This window comes from Melanerpes formicivorus, unplaced genomic scaffold (genome assembly GCF_026170545.1).
Source record: "Melanerpes formicivorus ecotype bairdi unplaced genomic scaffold, bMelFor1.0.p_v2 SCAF_110, whole genome shotgun sequence".
NCBI lineage: Eukaryota > Metazoa > Chordata > Aves > Piciformes > Picidae > Melanerpes > Melanerpes formicivorus.
The window spans coordinates 1022232-1040530 of record NW_027142462.1 but is presented as its reverse complement, the minus strand read 5'-3'; the positions used below and the strand labels follow the sequence as shown (position 1 = coordinate 1040530).

Genomic DNA, 18299 nt, shown 5'->3' with positions numbered 1-18299 from the left:
ATCATTGAGTCCAACCAGTCAGCACAGACCTCATGACTAGACCATGGCACCAAGTGCCACGTTCAATCCCCTCTTGAACACCTCCAGGGATGGTGACTCAACCACCTCCCTGGGCAGCACATTCCAATGACGAATGACTCTCTCTGTGAAGAACTTTCTCCTCACCTCAAGCCTAAACCTCCCCTGGTGCAGCTTGAGACTGTGTCCCCTTGTTCTGGTGCTGGTTGCCAGAGAGAAGAGACCAACCCCTTCCTGGCTACAACCACCCTTCAGGTAGTTGTAGAGAGCAATGAGGTCACCCCTGAGCCTCCTCTTCTCCAGGCTAAACAATCCCAGCTCCCTCAGCCTCTCCTCATAGGGCTTGTGCTCAAGGCCTCTCCCCAGCCTTGTTGCCCTTCTCTGGACACGTTCAAGTGTCTCAATGTCCTTCCTAAACTGAGGGGCCCAGAACTGGAGACAGGACTCAAGGTGTGGCCTAACCAATGCAGAGTACAGGGGCACAATGACTTCCCTGCACCTGCTGGCCACACTATTCCTAATGCAGGCCAGGATGCCATTGGCCTTCCTGGTCACCTGGGCACACTGCTGGCTCATGTTTAGGCAGCTGTCAACCAGCACCCCCAGGTTATTCTCTGTTTGGCAGCTCTTTAGTCACTCTGTCCCCAGCCTGTAGCACTGCATGGGATTGCTGTGGCCAAAGTGCAGCACCCGGCACTTGGACTTGTTGAATGCCATCCCGTTGGACTCCGCCCACCTGTCCAATAGGTTGAGGTCCCTCTGCAGAGCCCTTCTATCCTCTAACTGACCAACATCCCCAACATCTGCTCCCAGATTGGTGTCATCAGCAAATTTGCTGATGACTGTCTCAATTCCCTCATCCAGATCATCAATGAAGATATTAAAGAGGATGGGGCCCAGCACTGATCACTGGGGCACACCACTGATGACTGGCCTCCAGCTGGATGTGGCACCATTCACCACCACTTTTGTGAAATTCTGATCTATATCTTTGGTGGCTCATGCTTCCTCCTACCAACTGGATAGATAAAACTTCCCTTTGAAACAGAACAATTGGATGAGTGTCTTCTGTTGTGGAGAAACCAACTGATGCTTTGGCATAACAATTCGGCATGCAGAACACTCAGAAAATGTAAAACAAGGGTACTAGCCATGCTTACCTTAGTCAGCTTGCCAGCTATTGCCTTATACACACACTTGCTTTTGGATCCACAGATAATGTCAACACATGGACATGAATGAAAGAATCATGAGATGAAAAGTACAAAAGCTAAGTGTAGATGCAATTCTGTTGCTTGGCGATACTGATAATCATGTAAGCGGTAGTGAAGTGGGGATTCTGTACATGCTTTCTGAATAAATCCAGTAATTTCTCCAGTGGTGCTTTTATGTAACATTGATAAGACTTCTGAAATCAAAGACCAGAAGCCAAACTTGCACAATACTGAGGCAGACCTGAACATCAAAACAACTCTGGCAGTTTTAAAAGCAAAACCATTTTCAAGAAGGGAAAAGTTGCTCACAGGCTAAAACTGCACTGAGGTGTTAGGGAAAGGCAAGACCTTGCATGCCAGCTGTCAAAGGATGGCAAACCATTTTAAAGGATAACCAGGAATTTCTTGAATTAAAATCCTCTCCTTATACACTTATCTTCTGCTCTTGGACATGTCATCATGACACGTGTATAGCTAAGGTCAACTAAATCCTCCTAATGTTATTCAGAGCTCTACTTTCCCACTAGTTTATCTGGTACACTATTCCTAAGAGATTAAAGAAAAAAGAGAAAGAACAAGAAAGAGAGGGAGAAGGATTGGCTAGACTATGGCATAAAAAACCCCTCCCATAAGAAGCAGACAATGGGGGATGGTGATAAGATATTAACCAGATATGTTATTTTTTTCTAACAATGAAATACTTCATTTTGTATCCCTATATTCATACCATTTTTCTTTTCTTTGAGACAATGCAGCCAACTGTCACTGACCTTTTAACTGAGAATTGAACTTAGATCCACATCTTTGATTTCAGGCTTCGTTAGAGTCTCAAATAGATCTGACTTTTTCAATGTATTGCTGACGACTTAAGTACCTAAGCAGACATACATTTAAATGCCAGTGAGTATTCCTGGTGAGTTTTAGGTAAATTAGGTATTTCCTTGACTAATGTTTTTTGTAGAAGCCTGAAGACCAAAAAAAATATTGTTTTCATGCTTCTGGCTCACAGGAGAAAAAATGAATTGCTTTTATCAAAATGTAAGTGGAAAAAAGTGCTTCCATAGACTGCCTTTGAAACAGGATTAAGACAATATGTTAAAAGAGTAATTCTAAGGAGTCAGCATGTTGTAAGGTGATATAGGTCTCCTTGCATTGCTCAGCAGCAGATTTTTTTAATTGTCTTCCTATTTCCTTTCGATTCTTCTAAATTTTCTTTTACTGCCCCGTGCTAAAACAGCAAAAGTGTAAAATCTACTCTAAGATTAGTAACAGAAGAGTAAATCTAGCAAGGTCATCCGTCTCCTAGGTGAGGTTTGCTTCTTCATCATTACCTTTGTCATGGCTTGGCTGTGTATTGTGACATGTGTTAGGATAACTCTTTTGCTCTAGGAATTCCTCTGAAAAAGTTCCATGCTTCCACTTTACACAGCTTCTACAGGTTCCTCACCACATCAGCATTTTTATAGGTGGAAAATACAACTGGTATGAAAACCTTAAAGGGTTGTATGCAGAATGTGCTTTTCTGCAATTCTGAAGAAAACCTTGATTTGAATAATTATTTTTCTAATGTGTCATGCCAGTGTTTAATGACATTGTTAAACTAAAATACATTAATTTTGGTTCTTGATGTATATGTAGAAGTTTCATATAAAGCTGAATTAAAGGTTATTTTCTGTGCCATAGACATTAAAAAAAAAAGGCACAAACTGAACAAAAACACTGTAATCATAAGTTCTTTGATAAAAAGAATGCAGGAAGACAGGACTAACTGCAAATTTTGACATGTGAAATGGTATAGAGTAGGAACAAACCAGGTTGATAGATCTACTTAAGGGATACTGAACAAGACTGAATGTCTTATTGAGCAGTATGAATCAGTTAAATGTGAGTTATTAAGTTCAATTTAAATCTAGATGAATCAAATGTAAAGACTTAAGAAATGGAGAGGCCAGTCTGGATTATATTTGACAGTTCTGGTCAATAGGTTATGGACCATAGCTTTTGCAGACTTCTTGCCTTCATTATTCTTTTGGTGGAGTAGTTTTAGACATTTTCTCCTGAGGTGCTCTTCTGGGACAGCTCAGGTTTTGGTGCACTTAAAATTGAAAATATATCAGCGCACCTGCAGGAAGTCTAGGAGCTATGGAAGGCATCTGATGTGTCTGCAAATTAATTAGAATTGTTTATGTCTCTCTTCTTGCCAATAAAGGAGGAAAGATTTCCTGCATAACTGAGCCTCAATTCAAAGGATACTTCCCACAAGGCAATCCATGTCACAGACATCTCTGAGCCCTGAAACTTCCCAAATTGGAAAATCCCTGGACTCCTTGCCCAAAGAACACCAAGGGACAGGAAGAGGGAAAAGCTCTTGGAAAGATACATATTATTTCAGTTAGAACTCAAAGAATGAATGACTCCAAAAACCTTAAAACAATAGACAGAGAAGCAATCATAAAAGCTGTGCTTGCTCAGCTGGGTAGTTCCTAAACAGTTTGAACTAAGGATTAAAATGTAGCAAAAACCACAGTTCATTTTAGATCTCCTTTCCCTATGTGACTTTAACAAGCCAAATCTCTTCATCCAATGAAGTCAAAATATACAGGACACGTAGCTCTTTATCTGTCACACCCCACAAATCACATTTTCCAGCATTCAAGTACTATTCGTTTTGGCTTTTAATTACGACTTATCAGCATGTCATATTTCTCTCCCTGTTCCTGCAATAATTACATTCTGAGTCAGTGTGACATTCAATATTGACCTTTATTTATGGCTCTCACAAACTGTCCAATGTTTATTTATAAACCATGAAAAGCAGAGTTTGTAAGAATATTGATTTAGCATATTAGAAAAGCAGTAGCATAGCATTCTGTGAGTAGAAGTAATCACAGGCAATTACTAAAGACTGCTTTTCACTACTCATCTTGGGTTTAACCTTATAATTGTATTACTGAATTTGTTTCACTTTGTCCATATATCACCAGGTTCCTAATAAGAAGTCTGATATTAGCATAATTTAATAATATTCAGGGGAAGAATAGTTTTAATTGGTTTAAAAAGATGGAGACATATAGCCTCTGCCACACAATCAGAAAAGTATTGCTACAGCCTTTTATATTTTGCAATAAGTGATAATTAATATTTAAATGCATTAATGAAATAAGTTTTCAGTGGCTGGGTCACAAATCTTTGATGTTTATGCCATTAACACAATCACTAACTGCTTCTAATGATGCCCCTGAGCTAAGCTTCACTTTAGTCCTCGTATAAAAACTACTTTCATTGCCAGTAGCATGAATTTGTAAGTGTGAAAGGCAAAGTCAAACTGAGAACAATTCTTCTTGTCTTTATCCCAGTATATAATGGGAAGAAAGTGGTCAAATTCAGAGAAATAACACAAACAGCCAAGCTCAGGAAAAAAAAATATAGCAAGCAATAACTAAACTCTAAGATCTATGTAAATAAAACCCCTCTGCATTGCCTGGTGAGTCAGGCAGTGTAGAGCTGATGGAATTGTAGCTGCCCGCCTGGGTTGAATTTGAGCTCTTCAAAAGCAGTTGGGTAATGACAGCTGGCTAACAACTCTGGTTTCAGTCAGGATTGACCAGTCACACATAAATTTTTTTGTTTTTACTAAACACATATATTCTCAATATTAATTTACCCAGGTTAAAAAGTGAGATCAACAGGCTTGAGAAATTATGCTCATGAAATATTAAAAAAAGAACCTAAAAATTTATCTTGTTTTATATGACTTGCAATGAAAAATATATGGGAAATAAATGCTTCCAATACATTTTGTTTTTGGAGTGGAAGGCTATCCTGACAGAACACCTTGTAACAGAAATGACTGCTTGTAGGACAGTATTTTGGGAAAATCTGAATCCAGTTAGAGATTTGAAATAATCTTTGTTTCAGTCCTAATCTTTTTCTTGGGAGCTATTTCTGTTTTCCACATATGTTTGGAACAGATCCCTTCCATATTTATTGGGAAAAAAAATCTCCAGTACAACAAACTTTATAATTGTTTTAACTGAGTTATGAATATATTTGGGAAAATAATTTCAAGAATCATAAGGTCCTGTTGCAGTTTGGGTTGGGTGCCCTCTGCTACGTGGGGTGCTTCCTGTGTCCAGAGGTCCAGCCCAGTGGGTGGACACAGGAAACTAGTAATACTGTAATTCTCTGCACCACTCTAAGGTCCAGCGCAGGGTCTGGCACTTCCTCTTTCTTCCTCCTCCACCACCCAGTAACTTGGAGGAGATATCTCCTGGCCTTGGGCCTGGCCAGGCCCAGGGCCGGGGGGATGGGCAGTCTTAGATCTGGCCAGCTGAAACTAGCCTAGCAGTGGAGTGGGAGGAGGGGTGGGGGGGAAGAAGAAGCCCTGGGAGTCTTGGGTGTACCCTCAGGTGGGGATGGGATGTTTCTGGGTCTGCTTTGGGATCTCTTTTGTCACTTGAGCTTCTGGCTCTCTGTAAACATTCATTGCTTTTCATTTAAACTTTCCATCACTTTTGCAATCCGTTTGAGTCATTATTTTTGCCTGTGGTGGGGAGGGGGTCTGCCTCAACCCATTACAGCTCCTAAAAGTTGTACAGATCCTCTCCTTTTCAAATTTTAGTTGCTTTAACCTCCCCATTTATTTTTCTGCTTACATTTTCTACCACTCAGTGACAGTTCAAAGACAGTATTATGATCACTGAGAATGTTTTGTTGGGAGTCAGAGAGAATAATTTAGCAGTATTTTCTTGTAAAGTAGCCAGAACTCAGACATAGTGAAAGATTAACATGAAAAATATTCATATGTCTTTATTTTTTCCACATTATTGAGAATCACAGCTGGCAGCAACTTCAGAAATATTTTCTGTGGCTTCTTCAGTTTAACAGTAAGTACAAACCCACAGCTTTATAGGAAGGTTTTGTTTGTGTTTTTGGTTTTTGGTTGTGGTGGTGGGTTTTTGGTTTTTTGTTGGTTGGTTATGTCTTTTATTTTGGTTGGTTGGTTGGTTGTGGGGGTTTTTTGGTTTGGTTTGGTTGTTTTGGTTTTGGTGGGGTTTTTCATTTGTTTTGGTTTGGTTTTGTTTTGTTTGTGTGCCTTTTTTCTCAGGAAAAAAAATTGGGAAAAACAAAATACATTTAAAAAATTGACATTTCAGTACTCTCTGCTTTTATGGGGGAAAAGAAAAGGCTAGCCCTTTTTTTCTTTTTTTTTTTTTATTTTCCCTAACAAAGCAGAAAAGCCTATTCTACAGATTTTTTTAGGATCTGACAAATGGTTGGAAAACAGTTGTGATAAAATTTTACCAAGTATGTCTGACCCTGTAGCTCAAAATGTCCATAAACATCTCCCAGCTATAGCTTAAGAAAGTCAATGAGGTAAGACGATTTGCTCTTGCACTGACCTTAAAACTGATGGGCATTGAGGTAAAATCAGCTAAACAGACTGTTGGTGTGCCCCAAATGGCACTAGTTATATAGTGAGTATTATATATTCAGAATTATATATTGAAGCAGCATCAGCAGAATTTCAGAATGGACATTATGAAAACGTCTTTCACTGAGACGGTGGCTGATTATGGGAACAGAGTCCCCAGGAAAATCATCAGGGCCACAAACCTGTCAGAGTTCAAGTAGCTAATCTAGACAAAGTCATACAGCTTAGTTTTAGATAGCTCTGCAATGAGCAACAAGAAATTTTACTTGGGATTATGAAAATACTGTTCAACTAAAGCTTCACAACATTAGATAGACAGAATGTAACTCTGTCCTTTTACAACTGAAACATAATACTAGAAAAAAAATAACCATAAAAGACATGTTCTAGCCATCCTCCCTTCCCATTTACATAAATGGGGGCTATCTAAATTGTAATCTCACTGACATAAGCAGATTGCAAAACACTACTGTAAGAAGAAAATTACTGTGGTATGCCTTGCCTACTTTGAGCATGCTTCAGTGCATAGTTCATTGGAAAGAAAAGGGACAATAACTCCTTTGCAAAGAATAAACTGACTGCAATGACTTTAGTCAGTACTAACATTACAACCCCCCAAAGAGAAATCTGCAGAAAACATGTGTCTTAGGGTTGGAAGGGTAAGGCCAAGAAGCCTCCTCCCTCCCCCCTGTAAAACAAAGGGAAAGAAAATGGAAGGGAAAGGGAAAAAAAACTCACAGCTGAATTTGCAAAGCAGTGGGGCTGTATATTTACAAAGCAATATAGGATATGCAGGGAAATATATACAAATTTACAGCCTCAAACAGTCACAACATGCATCCCTGACATTAGATAGGGAACAATTCCTTCTGAGTGTGTAACCCATCAAGTCCTTTACAGAAACGAGCCAGAAGAGGCTGACAAAGTAAATTAAAGGCCCAAAGGAGATGCTATTGCTGACTTTCTCATTAATAAATCTTCTCACAATGTTTAAGGTGTAGGCTTAACATTTTTCCACATGGGTGGCTTTTGACAGTGGCAGTTTGGTGAGTTAATGGGTCCACAAGTAAAAATCAAAAGTAAGTACATGTCCCCTGTATCCAGCCGGTGTAGACAATGGAGAAAGATTTCTGTAAAAGAACTGCAATGGTTCTTCTTTCAATTTTCTCTTTCTTTTTTATTTTTATTGTTTTTGTCATTTCTCAGATGTGGCATTCTTATCACAGCATCTCTCAATATTAGAGTACAATGAATATTAAATGTTTTGAATCTGGCTGACTTCCAAAACAGCCACAAAAAGATATTTACCTGTCTCTCTTTTGGTTACAAAATTGTGTGCTAACTCTAAGGAATGTTTGTAGTCTTTAAAAAAGGTGTTTGAAGAAAATAATTTGTCATTTTCTACAGCGGCTAGAGCAGTGTAAATTCCCACAGCTATGATATGGTCATGAAACCTTGGATCTCGGAGTAGTCGCTGTCTTTCCATGAGATATTTATTAAACCTGAACGCTTCATGTTACTTGAGAATCTTCACATCTCTTTCACCAGGCTGTATATGGCACAAGGCCCCTAAACCTAGCAATCATTTACTATTTCCTGTGGGTATGAATACAGATACTGAGACTTTAATGGTAAAGTCAGCCCTTTAATCAAAGGATATTCTATGCTTAAGCAAAAATGCTCATTACATTAACTTTTTAATGGGATCACAGGATAAAAATCATAAAGATGTGTGGCTAGCAGGTCAAGTGAGGTGATTCTGCTCCTCTACTCCTCTCTGTTGAGACCCCACGTGAAGTACTGTGTCCAGCTCTGGAGTTTCAGGACTAGAAGGACATGAACCTGTTGGAGTGGGTCCAGAAGAGGATGAAACACTTCTCCCCTGAAGAAAGGCTGAGAGAGTTTGGGTTTTCAGCCCAGAGAAAAGAATGCTTTGGGGGAGAACTTATTGTACTCTTTAAGTACATAAAAGGGGCCTATAAGAAAGATGTGGACAAAGTTTTCAGCACGACTGGTTATGACAAGACACGGGTAAATAGTATATTTTATTTTTTTACAACCAGCATGGTGAAATACTGAAACAGATTTCTCAGAGAGGTGATGCTTCATCCCTTGAAACATTCAAAGTCAGATTGGACTGGGCTCTGAGCAACTTGATCTAGTTAAAGATATCCCTGATCACTGCAGAAAGGCTGAATTAGATGACCTTTAATGGTCATGATTCTATGAGAATTTGAATTGGAAGTATGCTCAGGAGATCTCTAGTCCAACAGTCTTCTCAAAGCTGGATCAGGTCTGAGCTCAGATCAGCATGACTTGGTCACTTCAAAGGGCTTTGTACAATAGGACCTTCATGGATAGAGCCTGCACAGGTTCCCTGGGCAACTGATCCACTACTTTATCATCCTCATGGTGAACCGGCCTTTGTTTCAACTCATACCCATCATATTTCATCACATGCCACTGTGAAGAGCTTTGCTGCATCTCCTTGATTGTCTCCCTATAGGCCCTAGGAGCTGCTGCTAGGTACTTCTCAAGTCACCTCTTCTCCAGGCTGAACAAGTCCCAGTCACACAGCCTGTCCTCACAGAACAAGTAACCCAGTCTTGGTCATGCCGGTGGTCTCCACTGAACTTGTTTCAGTTTGGCAATATCTTTCATATATAGGAAGGGCCCCAAACTGAATATAGTATTCTAGATACTAATAAGAGTACCAGTATCTATGTATATATAAAGAAAAGAATCTGTACTATATCTTGCACCAACCAATGCTTTTAAAGATTTCAAAGTGTTACTTTCATGTCAGAAGAAAAAAACAACAGCCAAACAAAACAGAAACATCATTGAGCTATTGTTATCATCAAGTGACACTACAAAAAGGCTCACTTTATGGTTACAGAGTTAGTAGTTATCATTATAAGACATAAATTAAAGGAAAGTTTAGTTGTCTTGTGATAAACCCTTTTCTTGGAAGGGCTTATGTGCCTAAACACCAGCAGATGAGATGAAAACATTTCCTGGGCATGTGAGAGGGGAGACACCTGCACATTCTCTACAGCCATGCACATACACAAGGCAAGTGACATCTCAGCAGACAGTTGATACCTTCATCTGTTCGAGATTGACAAACTGCACATCTATTACACAAATTACACAGTTTACTCCCTACAGACTGATCCAGTTGATGCATCAAGACCTAATGCCTCCTGGTGACGACATCACTTCTCAGCACTTTCACTTATAATCTGACTCACTGGGACACTCGCTGCTCTTCAGATGAAATCTTCATCTGCAGAAACATGTGTTCTGCACACTTGGCAGCTAAATAGCCATATCTGCCTGAGCAGATTAGGTGGGCTGGGATTTCATGCTGATGCCCTGCCACTGTTCAGAAAGCATTGCAAGAACTGACAGTGTCAGAAAGAGAAGGCAACCCTGAAGCCCAGGAAGGTACTTAGGAGGAAGAGACCTTGGTTCTAGCTGAGTAACCAGAATCATATATTTCATTCACCGACTTTTGAGTACCAAATGACCCTTCCCATGCAATCTTCTATACATAAAATCAAGCTCTCACTTGAGGACTACCTCTCTGGCTTCATGGCTTCTCAATTTGTAATTGAAAACTATCACATCATACAGGATAAAAAAAGTTTAGAAGTCTCATCTTTTGAGCACTTGAATTGCAGTCTACTGTACAATGTATTGGCTCTACCTTTACCCCACCTTTTGCTGTGGTTTAAATGAAGAAGGTGAGCCAGTCCTCTTGAGAAAGATCAATGTATTTGACTTGCAAATGCAGGAAAGTGTTGCATAAGGCAACTATCAAAATCATGCATGCACTTATTGTTCATAAGTGATCATTTGGGAACTTTTAAGTAGAACTCACTATGGCAATTCAGAATACAGTTAAGGCCCAGATACACTAAGAGGACTGTGAAATATCCAGATCACAGAGCAAGAGTCTAGTTGGAACAGCAATTCAGAAAACGATACTTGAGTTTAAAACACTGCATAAGAAAAAAGTAATTCAGGCACATTTCTGGAACCCAAAGAGGTTATTTGTGTGTAGTTTTGGTTTTTTTTTCCTTCTTACATATCTTTAATTATTTGAAACCCTCAAGGACTGTAGTAGTCACAAATATTTGCATAGATAAATAATTAAAACTAAAATAAGTGTGAGTCAAACTGTCCTTTGGGAAAGCTCAAGATCCAGAGGCGTCACTATTTGTCTATTTTCTCATCAAAAACATGGCTAGACATTTCTAACAAAATCCATCACCCAGTTGCATGATGAATGAATGCTGTGAGGGCTGTATTGCACTAATGAACAGCAGCACTAATATGCTTGAAACATTTACATTCTGTCATAATCATGATCTTTTATATATGTAACTGGTTTTGAATCATTAATGACAATAACTACCATGCTCTAACATTGATGTATATCAGTATTTCATTCTGTCCTAATCACAGAGAAATAGTTTCTAATTAGCATCATGTCAGTATCTCCAGAAAGAATAAAAAACAAATTGTTGGCCCTATTTATAACCTTAGTATGTATATATCAGCTGGCATAATAAGCAATGTAAGAAACAACCCCCTTATATTAAAAAATGAAGTGTATGATGAGTTTTCAATTGTTGAACAAATTTGAAACAAATTCAAGCCTTAAAATCCCCTGATTTTTGGATTACCTTGGATACTCTGTTTGCAACCTCTCTGCCTACTGTCAGCCCCTGAACAAAGGTCCGTGCAGCAATGAACGCTCTAGTCACTTGAACCTTCAGCTTCCTGGGTACATCTCCAAATGGCTTCAGCTGGTCTGTGTACTTGCTTACACACTCCAAGTAGTCCTCAGAGAAATGGTATTGGGGGTTTATGAGTTGGAACATCCGCTCAAGCAGCCGAGCCCAGAAATCATTGAGCATTTCCTCCAAATTCACGTTGCCTCCTGTGTAATATCGCTTCAGCTCTGTGAAGAGGTCCTGGAATACCTCTGAGTTCTGCATGTACAGCATACCATATGTACGGACAAACATGTCATTTAACGATCTTTCTGCGTTCTCCAGAAGCTCTCGGAAAAATTCTGCAGGGAAAACAAACAAGTGTTAATGTATATATTAGTAAGGTACAATCTTATGTTACCATTAGTCAACTTCGTTGTTGCTATTGCAGCACTTTACTCGAGAAGTTTGTTTATTTGGATAGGAAAAATAGAGTATAACCTGAAATCCCAACATAACCAAGGAGAGAGATGTAGACCCTCTAGTGCTGAACATGAAAAACTCACTTAAAATAACTTCAGTGAGGGTAGTTTCACTTCATCACAGAATCACAGAATCACCAAGATTGAAAGAGACCTCAAAGATCATCAAGTCCAACCTGTCAACACAGACCTCATGACTAAACCATGGCACCAAGTGCCACGTGCAATCCCTTCTTGAACACCTCCAAGGATGGCAACTCCACCACCTCCCTGGTCAGCCCATTCCAATGGCTAATGACTCTCTCTGTGAAGAACTTTCTCCTCACTGCACCTAAACTTCCCTGGTGCAGCTTGAGACCGTGTCCTCTTGTTCTGGTGCTGGTTGCCTGGGAGAAGAGACCAACCCCTTCCTGCCCACAACCACCCTTCAGGTAGTTGTAGACAGCAATAAGGTCTCCCCTGAGCCTCCTCTTCTCCAGGCTAAACAATCCCAGCTCTCTCAGCCTCTCCTCATGTATTATCTGGAGATAGCAACCCCTATTCCTTGCAATATATACAGCCAGTATAATAAATCTTCTGAGCTAAAAGTCAAGTAGTTAATATGATGACTTAAATGAAAAACTAATGATTTTAAAATAGCTAGATAACTATAAGCTTCATATTGCTGAAATTTCTATAATATACAGCATGGAAATAAATCTGAAAACTTATTTGCAAATGTTCTTGAATAGAACTTGAAAGAGACTGAAGTGGAAATGAGCAGAATCTGTCTTAAAAGTATTATATATCTAGGTAATGATAAGAAAATGTTAGTATTTTCAATAATTTGTAACTCTACTGAAGCACAGTACTAGAGCCTTCTACAAGTTATGTCACTTGCAACCTACTAATTCCAGTCTGTGCTAGCTGTTGGTTTTGGAAGAGCAGGCATTACTTTTTTTGAAAGGTTTTCAGACTTCACTGGTTCTGTGCCTTTTATCTATTCAGGCCTGAACCATTAAGTATGTCTAAATTTTGGCTTGTGAAATTTATTCTTAGCAGAAACTGAGCCTATGGCATGTGGAGGAAATACGTAACCCTCTCTTCTGTTCAGGTCCTTGAACTGCTATACAATGCTTAGGTTTTCCCAAGAAATTCACTGAGCATATGCAGTAGTTCTTTAAACACATCTGACAAAAGTAGGCATTGCTTCTGTCTTTCTTCAGGCTCCACTTGTCAACCTTCTTAAACCTCCTTTGGAAAAGAACTGAATGACTGCTGTGGCCTGTAAATAGGGCATTGCAGACAGCAAGGCAGAGATGGCAACACCTTTGGCAAAACATGTCTGCCTTCTGTGATTAAATGATTCACACTAATGCCAGGAGTCATCACACAGCCAACTCTGGGACACCAGATTCTAAATATGTGGTCATTGCTCAGAGACATTTCTGCACGTGCCAGCTTCAGGGACATGCTGACTTGTAATCTTGGCTAATACTATAATGTGAAAGCTTTTTAACACAGGGATTCACTGTGGCTACAGTGACTTATAAAATTCCAGAATCACTGCAGTGTTAAAGTCAAGATAGAAATTAACACTGTGTAAGGAAAGAAAAATCTACACTAAGTCTGGGGATTTACAACTGTGATCAGCAGAAAGCAGAATCCATTGAATACTGTGGTGCAGTCTACAAAGACTTAGTAAGAAAAGAGCCTTTTTGGTAGAAATTTTGCAGAGTTGCAGTCTTTGATTTTCCAGATAACTGCAAAGAAGTTATGAAAATGAATACACAGAACATTGCAAACATACATGATACATCAAAGCATTTATTAAAGGGAAAATATATTCTAATAAATGTATCAATGTCTAAACTGTAATTTTGTGAAATACTTTATGTAGGAAAAAGGATAAAATGAAAGAAAAAAACCATAACCAACCCACAATCCCCACAATCAAAAAAAAGGAAAAAACCCACCCTTGCTATTATTTGTTATTAAATGGAATAATTTGGATTTTCTCAAAACACAGTAATCTTTGCTGTTTTTCCAAATTATCCACTAGCTTTGACAAAGCTGTATAAGAGAAAAGTAAAACAAAGCTGGTGTTCACTATTAACCCTGACCTGGTGGTATCCTTGATATCTGAATCATCCTGACTGCTGTTTTATATATTCAGCATCTATTCTTCCAAAAAATAATTCTTACTGCCTGTACTGCTGAATACATCTAGCTCTCTAGTCAAAATGACAGTAGAATACTTGGGGCTCAAATTAAAAAGTAATTTTAAGGTGAAGCCTGGATTTCAGATCAGTGCAGCTGAATGACAGGTGGGAAAGTCAATGACGAAAGCAGTGAATCCAGGCCCTTCAACTTCTCTCCTGTAAGGATCTGTGTGCTGGGAAGTTGTTGGAAATTATTCACATGCTGGCTTCTCCCAGTCTATAGCTATATTGGGAATCTCACTATTTGTCTTAAAAGATCTTGCCATTGCACATGTCAGTCACAGAAAAGCATGAAGAAGTTTGCTTGTTGGCTCCTCTTGTCTGAGATTGTTAGCCTATTCCTTTGTGTGTGTGGGTACTGTTTCACAACCTCACAGGCAATTTGTTTGAAGCCAGCCACACTTTTCATGGAAGAATAGATATTTATCCTGTGCTTTACAGCACCTAGAACAATGTGATGGATGCTGATCGCAATATTTATTTATAATGTGGTATAAACATTTTCACTAATTCCACAAACCTAAATTTCACACTAGTCCAAATGTAACACTACACATATGCCCTCTGTGTAGGAAAGCTAATGTCCTCTAAACGGAAGCATATTTATTTGATTTTCAGCCTGCTCATTGATCTCTAGTCATTGAGAGCTGTTGCTTAAAGTTATTATGCCATTAAAAAGTTAAACTGTTAGTCTTCTGAAGGCTTTGATACAAAAGACATTTTGTTTAAGAGAGTTATCTGCATCACTAACTCTATGCAGGGTCAGGATAATAAAGCATCAACAACTGCAAAATTGGATACTTTTTTTAGTTCTGGAGAGAAAGAGATCTCTCCTGTTGTACTAATTAGAAAAAATGCTCAATCAACTCCTGTACAGCAAAATGAATGCTACTGTGAAGGATCACTTGCTTTTCCAATCCACACATCTCCCATATGTCAAGAATGTAGTCTGCTTTGCAATGCTTATGTACAGAAACTGTGTCCTGGCATAACTGGGCACTTGTCCAATTACATCAGGAGAAACTGCACTTGTTTCTGCAAAGGCTGATTTTTTTCCACGGTCTTCACAGCGATTTAAAGATTTTATGTTCATTGAAAAGATGATATTTCATCAACTTTCAGGTAGCTTTTGAAAAATAATGTAATATTTCAGCTCAAAGTAAAAGAACGAAGATGAGACAGGCATTAGTCATGTTGCTTAATGTGCTTCTGGAAGGCACTCAAGTACTAGGGTGGAACAGGAGAATCTATATAAGACAGAGCTCTGCAGTGTTTTAAAATACATGTTGTAATTTTTTTTTTCCTGCCAAAATAGGCTGCCATGAGAAGTGTTAATGATGGAAATAATTTTTCCTAATTTTAAGCGGTGATTCATTGATTTGTCAGAGTATGTCCTAGGTTTATCTTATGTTGTAGGCACATTTTTATACAGCTTTCATTTATTAGAAAGAAGGTCTCAGGAAACTTGCTCATTTCTGCTTGTGAGGTAGTTAGAAACGATAAGATATAAGGCACACTGTGCTGCTGAGAAGATGGGGAGAAGATTACTACGCTCAATAGAGGCTTAAATGGTGGATTTCCATTTAATGGATAATATTAAAACTAGTTTTCATGTTTAAACATTATTTGTAAATCTAGGATGTAAGATGGATAATTACAATCTCTACAAAGGAAGTCCTAATTGTTTTAAAGCATTTTGTCTAAGGTAAGCAAACTCAGTAACAAAGTGACACAATGCATTGCTAGAGTCTCTTACTGGTATGAATGGTACATACTGCTCTCAGTTAAAAAATATGTTAGCTCTCTTGTTAGCTCTCATGCTCCCTTGTCAACTGAAAGCTAACTTTCTCACTCTAGTTTAACATAGGTAATCCAGTGTCATAATGCAATTCAACCTGGAACCTAGCCTAATTCCAAAGTGACTGCTAGTTGTCATCACAAGTCAGTGGATCAAGACTGGGGATAACATCGCATCATGACATGATGTAATAGCTGCCTTCAGCAGAAAGTAATCACAACCATCTAGGGACAATTACCCGATAAACAAAGTTGTGTTACGTTGGAGCTAATGTTCCATGATGATTCACAGTCTGATAAATTCCCTTGCACTTCCTTTTCCACCTGTAATTTAAGCAAAAACACTATCTAGGTGTACCACAAGATGTGAAGCTAGATCCCCCAACACAAAAAGATATGTACAAGCTTTAAGATCAAAAAGATCAAAATTAAATTTCATCTAATTACCATCTATTATGCTCAGGTTTTTTGCCTTCTTTTTTTATTTTTTTTTTTTTTTTTTAGCAGAACTTGAGATCTGAATACTGTGCTATGGGATATATGGAATATATGATACATTGGACATGCAATTGCACAACTGCAGACTTTTTCAGAGGTTTTGGACAGGGATATATGTCTGATTTTACGTTAGCCTTTATGGAAAACATTGTTGAGGCTAGCAAACTGATTTAATCCATCTAACACCACCCAAAACACACAGACAGTTCCTCATTATAGCCTTGTTCTCCTGCCTGGGGGCATTGAGTTTCAAAGATCTCTGATTATTTAGACATAGAAAATCCAGTGATCTAGCATTTACTGTTAGGATGTGCATGCATCTACACCCTATCTGGATTTCAGGTACTTCATCTCATGTCTCTGAATTTCCCATTCCTGATAAGGCTGATGGTGAAAAGGGTATTAGAATTCATGTAAGATGGCTTTTCTTTTCCTTTTTTTTTGGCCAGAAAGGTTCTTCAGAGATTCTTTAGATACAGATACTTACATTTATGACTCAATGGTAGATTCTATTTTTTTCCCCACTGCCCTATTTCTGCCCTCCTTTCTTTGTTCATGAAGTTATTCTTGCAAAGGCTTTGTCATTCTTGCAAAATATTTTTCTTCTTTTACTTTTACTTTTGTTGTATTTTTAATTTTTATTTATTTATTAAAGATATTCCACAACAATATCAATTAGTGAAAGTTGTGATTCATCTCAAGAAAATTCAAATGAAATTAACTTCTGTGGATTCTATGCTTTTTCAGTTTTTGTTTGTTTATTTGTTTGTTTGCTTGCTTGTTTTTCCTAGGTTTCCAGGGACTTGTAATAGTAACTAAATGTGCAAACCAGAAAGAACTCAATTTAACTTCCTGATTGAGAAAAAAATGCTGTAAGGAGAATACTTACAGCAGATAATTTTTCCCCCTCTATTTTTGACATTAAATTTGTATTTATATTCAAGATTGATCAAATTGTATGCATAAGGCTACCAGTGCATTAGTATTACATTTTAGTGAGCCTGTATAACTAATTTTAAAATTCCCTTGTAGCTTTGACCTTTAGAAGTGCTCAACAGTCACAACTGGGAAACAAATTTCAGCTTCCATTAGGAGCAACAAAAGCTGTAGTGCAATGAAGTCTATTGAAAATTGCTCTCCCTTTTAAAACTAATGTTTGATATATGCAAATTGCATTTAAAGTTAAAAAAGGCAAGTCAGATAATTAAATGTGCCCTGTAATTATAAATTTCAGAATAAGTGACTTACACCCTTTCCTTATGTCTTGGGTAAAATCACCTATTGGTGAAAAGATTTAGCTGTCAATGAATATTGATACCTTTCTAGAATGTCCTATACCTGTAAATATCATGACATTATGAAATCTTCTGAATACTACTGAATTTTTTAGAAGCTTGTTCAGCCTCAAAGGTTGCAAGTAAAGATGATGATCTCCTCTCTTTGATCCCTCCATTTCCCAGACTTGCAAGACCTGACAATAGAAGATAATTCATTGCAATCTTCTTCCCTGCCTCCTGTCCAGAGTCCATGACTTCTCCCCATCAGGCTGTTGCAAGGAAGGAAGGAGACCAAGGGAAAGAGGCTCCACCCTTAACCAGTTCCCACTGTGGAGCATGGAAACAGTGCAAACAGCACTGTTCTGCACTAAATTGAGGAACATGAGGTTGGGGAAGAAACGAAAACACATATATGATGGACTGGGTTAGACAGGTTGAACAAGGTGAAGGCAAATGGGAAAAAAAAAAAGGCTGATATTTATACATCAAATGCATTACCTCAATAGGAATCTAATATGACAAAGAATTGAAGACATTATTTAATGCCAATGTACAAAAAAGTTATTGTACAAATGAACACTAGTATGGAATTAAAGGACCTGTCATCTACTCATAAGTGATTACATCCATTGATAAAGGTCTTTAAGACTATTC

At 38.3% G+C, this 18299-nt stretch overlaps 1 protein-coding gene across 1 annotated transcript in view; it reads right to left on the bottom strand.

Annotated features, from left to right (window-relative positions):
- Positions 1-18299, bottom strand: part of GPC6 (glypican 6) — an 842052-nt gene that overhangs the window by 346929 nt on the left and 476824 nt on the right. Inside the window, exon 3 of the mRNA XM_068166885.1 lies at positions 11361-11752. Within this exon, the coding sequence (XP_068022986.1) occupies positions 11361-11752 (392 nt within the window). The remainder of the gene's footprint in view (positions 1-11360; positions 11753-18299) is intronic.